Source organism: Ictalurus punctatus, chromosome 16 (genome assembly GCF_001660625.3).
Source record: "Ictalurus punctatus breed USDA103 chromosome 16, Coco_2.0, whole genome shotgun sequence".
NCBI lineage: Eukaryota > Metazoa > Chordata > Actinopteri > Siluriformes > Ictaluridae > Ictalurus > Ictalurus punctatus.
The window spans coordinates 19,023,836-19,037,319 of NC_030431.2; the positions used below are offsets into that span (position 1 = coordinate 19,023,836).

Here is a 13,484-nt window from a genome sequence, read left to right on the forward strand (position 1 = left end):
CAATGTTTAAATTTGAAACTCTGTGACCTCTCTGTAACATCTGTCGAGCTGTATGTACAGTCCTGCTACCTGATGTCATGCTGGTGCCTGATCCTGACACATTTCTACTGCTGTGGCTCCTCTCACCCTCCAGACGCGTCTGATTCATCCTGATGCTCTACTTCTGCTTTGTTCTTCTGGAGCTTTGTGCACTTGTGACTCACCTTCTGCTGCTATAGATGGTCTCACATGAATACCCAAACGATTTGCACTTCCCAAAAATAGTTCATCCCCAAGTCTCCTCCTTGCTTCAAGTGGATAATCTCACTCGAATAACGTAGATTTGTACCGTCTATAAGCTGCTGCTGTAATCATAAAGTCCCAGGACTCATATTCACAATGTGCGCATATTGACCATCCTTTCACACTTTACTCTTCTACACCTGTATACTGTAATGGTTTATAATCCCACTATCTGGTCACTCCTGAGGAGGACGGGTTCCCTTTTCAGTCTGGTTCCTCTCAAAGGTTCTTCCTCATGTTGTCTCATTTATATCCAGATTTCTTTAAAGCTGCTGTGTGACAATGTGAATGAAACTAACTTTTTGGTCACTATTGAAAGAATATCTTTCCAGTTTTGACACGCAGGACTTCAGTTTCAAGTCGACCTCCTCAAATTAGAACATTTTCTTCCCTTAAAGAAATCTGTAGCACAAACCAGGAAGCACATTCCCAGGGGACTTTATTAGTGGTGTTGTTGTTATTATTATTACTATTATTTTTTGTAATTTTTATTATTACTATTACTACAACACTCACACTAAGTTTGTAGACTGAACGCAAAAGGAACATTTATGCTTAGCCTACACTGAACATTTATGGTTATCTTTTCAAATCTACACTGATGGCTGAGAGACAGAATAAGAACATGCTCAAGCAAAAATATGTGACCTTTTAAGAGAAGTGTGTGATTGGTATCTCAGCAGTTTAACATTTCCTTCCTTAAGCAAAAATATCACACATTATTCTTAGCATGAAAAACACTGGTCATCTTCAATTGACACCTAGAACATCTCTCTTGGTTGGAACATCCATAACAGACAGTCACAACAGATGCTTTGGGAAATATATACAACTCTGTCATATCACGGCAAACCAGTGACTACATTTCCCATCCTGCACTGCGGCCTAGAAACATGGCCACCATTGGACCGCAATTTTGAAAACATTCGCCTTCATTCTAATCACGCAGACCTGCATCCAATTCACAGCACAATCATAACCCCAGTTTAAAAAGACCTTCTATGCATTCACTCTTTGTGAAGTATGCACTCAGTTGAATTCTGTTTCTGCTGTTACCAAGCCTTGATACTGTGTTTGTTTATTCTGGTTTTGACCTTGTCTCTTTGCCTTGACTAGTTTGGACTGTTTGCCTGATCGATTGACCCTTGCCTGCTTATGTACCTTGATTTCTACGTGATCCTTTGAACTTATTGGATTAAACTAATTAACCTGCACTTGCTTCTGTCTGCACCCCCTTTACGTGACCGAATACTTTGCCGACAACATGGAAGCAGCAGGGGAGCATCATGCCAGGATCTCTACACCAGCCTTTGAGTCCGTGCGTTTTCCCCACTGGTTCCCCCTGGAAGTTCCACCTTCCTTAGCTGGCTTTGAGGTATTTCCTGAAAGTTATCTACTACAATGCCAGTTTTATTTCACAAGCCTGGTGGGCCCCAAGTGCACAGGAGAGCAGTGACTGGGATTCATGCTGCCCCGACTCACTGGCCAGCACGCAGTTGGGCCGAGTTCCTGAAACTAGGGGGGACAGCGAGCTTAGCCAAGTAAGCCAGCTGGTGAAACTTATTTAGTTCAGCTGTACGGATGTCCAGGGCTCAAACCTGACCTGAAGAAAATGTTAGGAAGGCCCAGCCTAATGGACGAACCCTCTCAGACTTTCACCTCATATTATGAGAGGGAGCTAGCGGACAGGAGGGTCTCCCAGGGTCTCCACAGCTCAGCCCCAGGTCGACAATGGAGGCAAAAAGTGGATGCAAGTGCAGATATGAAATCTAATCAAACGAAACAAGTACTAATACAACAAACTAAATACATAAAATATGAGCAGAGAGAAATAACATGAACTAAGGAACTAGATAACATAATGCAAACATGAGACAATCAAAGCAGGACAAAGAGTGCAGTGCAAACTGTGACTACATACACACACAAGTGCTCGTTAACTTGAATGAGAATCAGGTGCAGGTGGTCATGTGACAGTGATGCAGAGGTGCATTAGATGCTGGGAACTGAAGTCCAGTTTCTTTGTCATATCCATGACAAACTCAAACAAACCATATTCAGAATCTACATACAGGTTTTAGAGCAACATATGCGTCCATCCAGATTCCATCCCATCTTTACTTCTGAGAGACTCTGCCTCTTTAAAATACTCTTTGTTTATACCCAATCATGTTACTGACCTGTTGCCAATTAACCTAATTAGTAGCAAAATGTTCCTCCAGCTGTTTTTAAAAAAACAAACAAAAAAAAAAACACTTACTTTTCCAGCCTTTTGTTGCCCCTGTCCTGACTTTTTTGGGACATGTTACGACCATCAAATTCAAAATTACTTCATTTTTTCTTAAAATGGTACATTTCCTCAGTTTAAACATTTGATATGTTTTCTATGTTCTATAGTGAATAACATATGGGCTTATGAGATTTACAAATCCCCGCAATCTGTTTTTATTTACATTTCACACAGTGTTCCAACTTTTTTGGAACTCAGGTTGTATAACCTTTCCCCACTTCATATCTCTTTTTGTCACCATGTGCCCTTGTGCAAGCTTTACATGTGGGCCCTGCTCACATTCCCTAACCAAATAAAGTATTTGCATACTCCCACAATCTTAATAATTCATTAACAGCTAATGGCTATTACACCTACTTGACATCCAACAGTATCTTAGCGAGGCAGGAAACTGGCATGGCTGCATCATTCACACAGGCACAAATAATGGTACTGGAACATTGTGACCTTAGTTAGCATATAAACAAAGCTACGATCAAATAATTTTAGCCTATCCTAACGAGCATAATATTACTAAACCATCTAGCTACCTAGTTTAGTTAGTATACAAAAATGATAGCAGCTTTAATACAAATCCTGAACAAGCATGGAGGGACTTTGCTAAGTAAATATTGGCAGACAGATCAATATGTCAAACTGCAGCTGTTAGCTATCTACTTTTTGGTGAATTCAAAGTACCAAACCATTAGACTCTGCTAACCTTGTTACAATGGTGTAGCCAGGAATTAATTTCAGAGGGGATGATGAAATATACTCAAATAAAATGTATTAATAATATCATATTGATAAGTGTGATGTGCTCATGTTTATGAGGGATGCTAGACAGCTGTAGAAGTGATGATGGCATGAATTTGTTATCTAATCATTTAAGGCATGATCTACCATCAACCAGTCTTTCAATATTAATTACATATTGGTAAAATATCTTTGACAGTTCCAAATGGTTCATTCTGCTTCTTGCCATCGCAGATTGTCTCCAATTAAATGTGATAAAACAAACTAAGGGATGCATTCATTTAATGTCAGGGGTGGTTAAATACAGAATATTAAGTATGACTCCGTTGACCTTTTAAGAACATCATTATAGTGTAATTACTGTGCAAAACAATGTCATTTGACAGAAACAAAAGCAGCTGCTCTGTATGTCTATGTTAACCACCCACGAATAAGCATTAGGAAATGTCATAAAATATTTCAGAGGGATTCCACCCCAAAATCCCCCCTTAGCTACACTTTTTGGTGTGATAGTTTACCCCTCACCAGCAAGACTACGCTGTTGAAGATAGAAAAAAGGTACCAGAAAGACAAATTTATCTAACCATCTGAGATTTACCCTGTTTAATATCTTTTTCTTTCCTTTCTTAGCTTTTGGGCTCCATGCTTAAGTTTATAATTGAAATACAGTCCCCTCCAAATCTATTGGAACGGCAAGACCAATTCACTTTTTTGGGGGGTTTGAGATCAAAAGATGAATATGAGAAGAGAGTTTAGAATTTCAGCTTTTATTTCCTGGTATTTATATGTAGATGTGTTAAACGACATAGAACATAGTACATTTTTGTTTTGTATCAGACCACCCAATTTATAAATGAGCAAAAATGTTGGAACAGGTGATTAACCGGTGTTTGTTACCTAGGTGTGTCCTGTAAGACTGATTGTTTAAACAATAAATGGCTCTGAACATCTACTCTTGGTTTTAACCTTCAGTTTCACATGTTAAGACTGCTTTTGTTGTTAGAAAGGATAAGCCAACATGAAGATCAGAGAACTGTCTATAGGAGAACATCAAGCCATTTTGAAGCTGAGAAAAGAGGGAAAATCAATCAGAGGCATTGTACAAACACTGAGCATAGCCATTACAACAATTTGGATTGTCCCAAAAAAGAAAGAAACCACTAGTGTACTGAGCAACAGACACTGAATGAAAGGAAAACAACAACAACAGCTGATGACAAAACACTGTGAAAGCCGTAAAGAAAATTCCAATTGACATCACCAACAACCTTCACATGGCAGGGGTGAAGTTATCACAATCCACCGTTCAAAGAAGACCTCCAGAGCAGAAATATAGAGGCCATACCACAAGATGCAAACCACTCATCAACAGTAAGAATCACAAAGCCAGACTGGAATGTTGCAAAGAAATACAGAGATGAGCCACAAAAGTTCTGAAACCAAGCTTAACCTCTACCAAAGTGATGGAAAGGTCAAAGTGTGGAGAAAGAAAGGATCTGCTCTTGATCCAAAACATAGAAGCTGATCAGTCAAGAATGATGACGGTAGTGTCATGGCTTGGGCTTGCATGGCTGCTTCTGGAACAGACTCGATAATCTTTATTGATAATGTAACTCATGATGGTAGCAACCGAATGAATTCAGAAGCTTACAGGAATATTCTGCCTGCCAATTTACAGAGAAATGCATCCACATTAATCGGAAGGAACTTCATCATGCAGCAAGATAACCAGTACGTTTACATGGACAACAATAATCCAATATTAACCCAATTAAGATGATACTCTGATTAAGAAACTACCATGTAAACAGCAATTTTTAATTACCTTAATCTGATTAAAGTCATACTCGAAGTAAACACAAATCGAATTAAGACGTGGAGTATTCCTGTTTTAGTCATATTATTGTAGTGTATTACAGACATGTACACACCTTAATCACACTATGAACACCGTGTGGGAGTTTTCACCGCATTTTGAGACAGGACACGATCACACACGGCAGTGCTCAACCGTTTTACGGCAAACAAGAGAGCACGGCTGCGTCCCAAACCGCGTACTTACCTACCACTGTATATAGGAGGAGTAATACATGTATCTCGGCTACTATACAGTACATAAGTACGCGGTTTGGGACGCAGCCCACAGCTTCAAGCAGTCATCTATTTGCACGTACAGCATGACAAATAATTAACCGTACTTGAAGCTTTCGTAAAAAAACTAAAATAAAAACACCCAAAACTGTATACGTCCCATAACGAAAACGAACTGTATGTCGATACGTGAAATTCTGGAGGGGACGGCGTGGCATGGTGATGTAACGATGTGTGCCGTTAATCGATCTATGTTCTATAACATGTAAAACAGGAACATGAGAGGAGTATTCTAAAAGCAACTCATGTAAACACCTTAATCACAATATTGTCTTATTCAGAATAAGGTCAATAATTACATTACTGCTGTCCATGTAAATGTAGTCATTGATCCATAATACACTGCCAACTCAACAAAGGACTTTATCGGGGGTGGAAGGTTTTAGATTGGCCAAGTCCATCACCACATTTTAACCTAACTGAGCAGCATTTCACCTCCTGAAGAGGCGACTGAAGGGAGAAACAAACAACTGAAACAGGCTGTGGTAAAGGACAGGAAAAACATTACAAGGAGAAAACAACAGTTTGCTTATGTCAGTGAGTCACAGGCTTAATGCAGTTATTGTTAGCAGGGGCTATGCAACCAAATATTAAGTGTAGTTTACTTCAGGACTTATCTGCTCACCTAAAAATTGGGTGGTCACATACAAAAGGTTCTCTTTTATGTTGTTTAACACATCTACATAAAAATACTAGGAAATAAAAGCTGAAATCCTAAACCCTCATCTCATATCCATCTTTTGATCGCAAACCCAAATGTCTTTGGTGCACAGCACAAAAAAGTGAATTGGCCTTGCCGTTCCAGTAGTTTTGGAGGGGACTGTATTTGTGCCGTAAGCTGGCAGCTGCTGCACTGTTAGAAACAAAGCAAAGAGTTGTACCTGGCCTGACCATTAACAACTTCTAAGTCATCTGATGAATCTAGCCATATCTTATTGGTTTGTGCATGTCCCAGGTCTCTACATATTCATGAATAACACCGACTGCATTTCATATTCCATAGCAAAATAGTCTCCGGTGATTGTAAAGCTGTAATGCATCAGGTGCAATAGAGAAGTTAACTCTAACCACAAAGTAGATTCTTTCTCATTGTTTACTTCTAAAATGCAGAAGAAACAACTAAATATGCTGTTGTCCACACTTCCACCCTTCTGCCCCTGCTCACAAACAACTCAGTGATGAAATGTTCGGCAGTGGTGTCTGTGAGCAAAGACAGCACTTAGTACTCAAATGCCAGCAAATATATGAAATAAGGCCAGTAACCTCAATAATGCTTAATAGCAGCACTCAGAAAGATTTAACTCACCTTATTAGGCCAACTAGAGTAGCATTGACCTTCCACCCTTCTTGCGTGGCCTGCAAATACGCCGGAAGGTTCTTGCGGAAGACTTTCTCGCTGCTATTGACCATTAGTCTTGATGTACTCAGCTCACTCTCGCTGCAAAAACAGCAAAAGAGCACATTGGAGTGTGATTTCTGTCACCTCATTTCCCTTGGGGAAGTAAATCAGGTGTGAAATTCACATGAATAGGTTACACTTTGTTGCGGCTTCAGCTTGTTGGTAAAAGGAAGGAATATTCACGAATACCAACGTAAAGATTTTCACCATTATGAGCGAATACAAAGCATGTTGTTCAGACAACAGTTATGTAACCCGTTTGCTTTTCAATTATCATTATCATTATTTTTCAGACTTCTTTATACAAACAGTTTTAAATGTGTCACTTTTAGGTTGGATTCATACTGCAAGACACTTAGTATATTCTTATCTCACAGCTGTTGCTTTTGTTGCAAATCAATGCAGTAGAGTTTTGGGCCAACACAGAAGCCACATCCTGTTGCAGAACTCATCACTAAATAGGTTGAGGAAATCGTTCAATTGCTGGTGTACTCTTTTTGGTTCCTTTTAATGTAAATAATAAATGAAAATGTCTAATATACTAATCTAATTGAGAATTGTGATCTGAACAGAGGGGGGGGGGGGGGGGGGTCGAGTGGGTTTACAAAGTGACAAAGAATACCAACAGTTCTCTAGCAGAGCCTAAAGTAGTTCACAGAAGCTTTCAGTCATCATATGCACACCACAGGAAACTGCGTATCGCCTGTAACTAAGCTTCCACCCACAGCAAAACTTTAGTAATCTGTTGAAATGTCAGTTTATGTATTTGCGTAGTGCTTTTTTTAAGTTCAGGGGGTATTCCTTCACGCTACACAGAAACAGACTTTATATCTATGTGGCTAGTCTTATAACCGACACCCGAGATAGCACACGACTTGAATGTGAAACCACTGCTCAGTTTATATAAGAGCACACATATAAGCATGTATTGACTTGTGGAGTGTAGACCTTCTGTTATTCCCCCAGCTTTCGCAACACACCTTTACTGAGACTCTCAGGCTCTTGAATGTTCGCAGCTAAAATCACTTACTGCAAATGGCAGCCAATTAACAGACGATAGCAGACATTAAGATGCATGTAACGGAGGCAGAGACATGTGAAGCTGAATTCATGAGGCAAAGACGTGTCATTTCATGGCTCTAATTTTTAGTGTGTTTTGTAACCATCTGAGAAATTCCAGATACTGGGTCTTTTTGATAAATGCTAGCATTGGTGTAGTGCTAAAATTAATTTTTGTCAGGTTACCACAGGGCAACTTCAGGTTTGCAAGTTCCTATACTGAAAAATATATCAAAATCATTGTGTCAGACATTACCTGTGTTCATATCCGGGGCTTAGTGGTTAACATGTTTGTCTCGCACCTTCAGGCATAGGGGTTCGCGTTCCACCTCCGCCCTGTGTACACGGAGCTTGGATGTTCTCCCCATGCTTTAGGAGTTTCGTCTGGGTACTCTGGTTTCCTCCAAAAGATCATGCCCTGTAGGTTGATTGTCTGCAGTGTGTGAATGGGTGTGCGATTGTACCCTGCAATGGATAAGCTCCAGGCTCCCCCTGACCCTGTTTATGTTTTGTGGTAAAATGGATGGATTGATGGAATGGTTTATATGGTGAAATGAGATATTTATTTAGCATTTTTGTAAGGAGTTTCCAGTGCCAGTGTTTTGTAACAGTCAGAGGTAAAGCCGTAACTTTATGTTTTCTGACACGAGAAAGTCTACAGAACTGATGGCTTTTTGCTGATGGCAAATGACTGTGATAAACGAAATGTTTAAGACACTGTGCGGTGTTGTGTTATAGAAAAACATAACTTTGATGATGATACTTGAAAGTAGTATGATATATACATTTATCTCACACAATATATGTTTTCTGGAAATACAAGGTTTTTACACAATATCATGTAGAGATACCATGTCACCATTTTACAGGAAGCTTTCAACAGCTTGTGATTTATAAACAGCATCTAAGCCAGTTTTATTTTGACAGTGGTTATGATTTACTAGCTTGTTGTAGTGATAATGTCAACGTATTTATTGTTGTCTCCTTATAAGATACAGTCACAACAGCACATAATTAGTTAATTAAATAAAATTACGCCCATATGTTCAGTTATGCGGTGATAGCCATGGACAGGCAAGCTGGAGGAAATGATCTTCCTGCCCCTTCTGCGAAAACACATTATAAAGAGAGGGCCAAATTTACCTTTGACTATATCTTACTAAGTATGATGATTAAATAGTGTTGGAAAAATGTATCCGTTAATATAAACCTAAGTAGGAAGTGTTAGCTAGGTTGAACATTAAAACTGTCTATTCTGATTGTGAATCATAAATTCAAGGTCAAGAACTTTACACTAATCACGTAATGTAACACAGTAATGTTCTGTGTCATAATGAGATCATTTGAAACAGAGTTCTATGTAATAGCAAGTAATATGTTTCCTCAACATTTCTCTGTGGTCTTGTGCACACCACTTACAATAAAACTGTAACTATATTGTTGGTAAACGGCCAAGCAGCCCAGCCCGGAACAGACATTTTTTGCTCACAGATTTATTGTTGAAATGTGGGAGTGCAGTGAAGCACATCTGCACAGATGTGTATGTGCATTTTAACTGGCTCACATAGTCTCAAAACACAAAGACATGGAAAACAATTCAGTCAGAAATTTTAATAAACATAAGGATCCCTTGCCACTGACATGAAAATTCAGCGCACACAATGTCGATCTGATAAAACGAGGCATGTGTTGTTTTCTCCTGCTTTCTCTTTTCCTCGAGTGAATGAAGTGAAAGGCGACCTTGCTGCTCATCAGTTATGGAGCTCTAACAGCTGTGTGATTAGCGTCCTTGGCGTCAGAAGGATGGACGGATAATTTCATAGGCAATACATTTCAAGATTTTATTTCAAACAAGGCTGGATATTTATCTTGGTTCACTGGACAACGTGCATTTTTCCTTCTATCTAAGTTTTTCACATCATGAATATGAGGTGTGGAATTTTTTATGCTTTAATTACAACCTTAATCATTTACTTTTTTTAAATGTTTTACCTTAATTTTTAAGATCTGAGTTACAAAGAGGTAAACTCAGACCTCAAACACTCCCCAACATTACGCAATAACATAACTATACACAAATAAAAGATACAATATAATTATCATCCATTCATTTTCTGTACCTACACAGGGTCACATGAAGCATGGAGCCTATCCCAAGACTCGGGACAAGGTGATACCCTGGACGGGGTGCCAACCCATCGCAGGGCACAATCCACAATACACACATTCACATGCTATGGACAATTTGAAAATGCAGATCAGCTTACAACTCATGTCTTTGGACTGGGGGAGGAAACTAGAGTACCCTGAGGAACATGCAGTCTCCGTACACACGGCAGAAGCATGATTCAAACCCCCCAACCCTGGAGGTGCAAGACAAATGTGATAACATATATATATATATATATATATGTATATATATATATATATATATGTGTATATATATATATATATATATATATATATATATATATATATATATATATATATATATGATAAATTCAGCTTCTGGCGAGACTGACTGAGCTTCCTAGCTGTTTAAGATGTTTGCTGCTTCAGTTTTCTGATCGTGGGGACAAAACTGTTTTCTATAAAAGGCAGAAACCACATGCTTTGAACTGTCTGTTGTCCCATAATTGCCCTGTTCATAATCACCTACGCAAACAAACACAAACACATCACGCCACAACCACAATGTCTCATCATCACTGTCTAGCAGACAAGTGCAAGTTGAGCTTCCTCTTTTTTATTCTCCTCTGGAACAAAATCAATATAATCGATCCTGTGACTTTAGGAAAATACTTCAATCTATTCTGAGCGGTGGCGCTATCTTAAGTGATTAATATTGCTCCTGTCTGTCAGGTGAGCACCAAAAAAATAAATAAAAATGATATCATGTTTTAAGGACAAGCAGGAACTTGATTCAGCTTTCAGTGCAGGGACTTAACTTACAAAAGATCATGAGCTATGAAAGTCACTGAGGGTAACACTTTTTTTTTTAACATCAGCACAAATACACCATAAGTAATGCTACTAAATACACCCGATCTATGAGTAAATATACATCCACATAAATCTGCATAAAATAAATGACCACGTGTTACTAAATGTTAATAATCAGCTTAATTCAGACTCAGATATACTGGAATCGTCATATAATTCAAGCTCACTCATAAATTAGGCTAATTCAAAATTGCTTCATTAGTTCATACAGGATGTTGACTTTTTTTTATTTATGGATGGAATAAACATGATTACAATTGTTTAAGGCATAATTATTATTTGGCCTTTTTATGTTAATACAGCTGCCAATTACTTTTACATCACTTATGGTCTATTAATGCTGAAGTTAATGGTTTGTTAAGGAACCTTAATGTCAAGCGTTACTGAAGACCTCCAGTAAAACCTCCAGTTTTCTAACCGCACTGGGACACATTGAGTATATAACATCAAATGAAAGACAAGTGATTTCTAAATTTAATCAGAGGTTATACATATCCTGAAGGAGGTGTAGAGGGAAGTGGCCCAGTTTAGCCAGTCTTGTAGGGACAGAGTATTGTAAAGTGTTCAGCCTATTTCTATTTCTGCTGTAGGGAAATAAATGAAGCAAATCCTGTTCATATTTGAATGCAAAAAAAAAGTCTTAAGCAACATATGTATATGTATATGTATATATTTAAATATAACACCTTGTTTTAAATCATCTCAGGAAAAATTAATTCAATTTCAGCATGAACAAAGGAAAATACAGCCTCATCCCATCCCAGAAGACAGTGGGGCGAACTGGAAGATCCGATGGAAGAACATTGTTTATTGGTATATAAACTTCAGAGCTGTGTATGAAAAGCAAACCTGGCGAAGCTTCAGCACTAAGAAAAATGATCTCTCCGACTTTTCAGGCGCAGGAGAAGAATAACAAAGCGGGGAAGCATGTGTGCCTCCTGGCCATAGCACTAGCAGGAGGACGGTACGTGTCGCGCCTACCTTGTGAGTTGGGCTTCCTGATGCTCGTTACTTCTTGCTCTTTCTTTCGTCTTGTAGAAGATCAGAAGCAGGCCGATCATGCAAATAGTCCAGCGTTTCCGTGTAAAGCGCATTTCGCACATCTGCATGCTTTAAACCGATCACTTCACCGGCTGGTTATTATTCTCGCGAGCCTTTTCCTTCAGTAGCACACGCACCCTCACACGCACCCTCACACGCACACACACACACTCACGCGCTTTCACACACATTACCCATTTACTTACTCAGCAGCTGCAGACAGACTCCACGAGCGCTCGCGTTGTTTTTTTTCTTCTTCTTTTGGACTGATAGTCAAACCAGCCAATCGGTTCTTTAATATGCAAATTAGTTTCCGCGCTAAGCCAATGATAATCAGCGTGGGCGTGTCTCTTTGTCCCTGAAGTTGGAGCTCAGGAGCAGACAGAGAAGGAGCGTGGCTAGACGATCTAAGAAATCGATCGAAAAGCCCCTGTGGTCGCAAGCTTAGCATTGTTTGTCTCTTTTATTGACAAATGGACAAGGAATACCTATTCCTCCATTAAGCAAATAAACACGGGTTTGAGGAACGCGTTTAAAAGGATTTTATACAGAGGCGAGAAACCCAGCGCTACAGAAATGTGTGGGTTTCTACTTCTAACTAGTGTTGGTCATAATCTTTGACTTCAGAGACTGTTTCTAGCATAGTATCAGTATGACTGATACTTACTATGTCATACTGAACTGTTTAAAACGAATAGAAATGTATTATATCACTTTATATTTGGTCTTGTGTGTGTTAATTGCCAGACAAACGCTAATTCGCCTAAGGTTTGTGGACACTTGACCATCACACCCATATGTGGGCCTTCCCCTAACTAGGAGTGGAAGAACTTCAAGTGGCCTGCACAAAGCCCTGAACTCAACCCCACTGATCTCCTTTGGGATGAACGGGAACGCTGACTGCACCCCAAAGCTCCTTAACCGGCATCAGTGCCTGACCTCATTAATGCTCTTGTGGCTGAGACAAATCTCCACTGCCACGCTCCAAATCTAGTTGAAAGCCTTCCCAGAAGAGTGGAGATTATTATAACATGGGAACTACAGTATATCTGGAATGAGATGTTCAACAAGCATACGTAGGTGTGATGGTCGGGTGTCCACAAACTTTTGGCTATATTGTGTACATCACTGACATCTTCACATGGACTAAGTTTTACTGTCTTGTTTACACTATGCATTGTTTACTTACTTATATTGTGTTTTGTATATAACTCATTCATTCATTCAAATTCAGTAACTGCTGTATTCTGCTGGTCATGATCTTGATGGTTCTGAAGCGTATCCTATAAATACTGGATGCGAATACATTCTGGGCGGGAATACACCATGACTGGGAATACACCTTGGATGGGAATACACCCTGGATGGGAAAGCACTCTGTATGGGATGTCAGTCCATCAAAGGACATCATATACACTCACACACTCACACACTCATTCAGTCATAGGGGTAATTTAGTGTAACTAATCTACAATTTTTCCGACACCTTTTTTGGACAGCAGTAGGAAACCTACTGAGAACCTG

General features: G+C 39.3%; 1 protein-coding gene across 2 annotated transcripts in view; it reads right to left on the bottom strand.

Moving 5' to 3' along the window:
* st8sia4 (ST8 alpha-N-acetyl-neuraminide alpha-2,8-sialyltransferase 4) overlaps nucleotides 1-12,218 on the bottom strand; it is a 28,609-nt gene extending 16,391 nt beyond the window's left edge. The window contains exons 1-2 of one of the 2 annotated variants that reach the window (XM_017489955.3): nucleotides 11,901-12,215; nucleotides 6,765-6,896 (exon numbers count right to left, since the gene is read on the bottom strand). In XM_017489955.3, coding sequence (XP_017345444.1) covers nucleotides 6,765-6,896; nucleotides 11,901-12,028 — 260 coding nt within the window. In that variant the 5' untranslated portion in view covers nucleotides 12,029-12,215. Of the gene's footprint in view, nucleotides 1-6,764; nucleotides 6,897-11,900 lie in introns of both variants that reach the window. The other variant, XM_017489956.3, reaches the window with a different exon arrangement.
* Nucleotides 12,219-13,484: the final 1,266 nt, after the last annotated feature.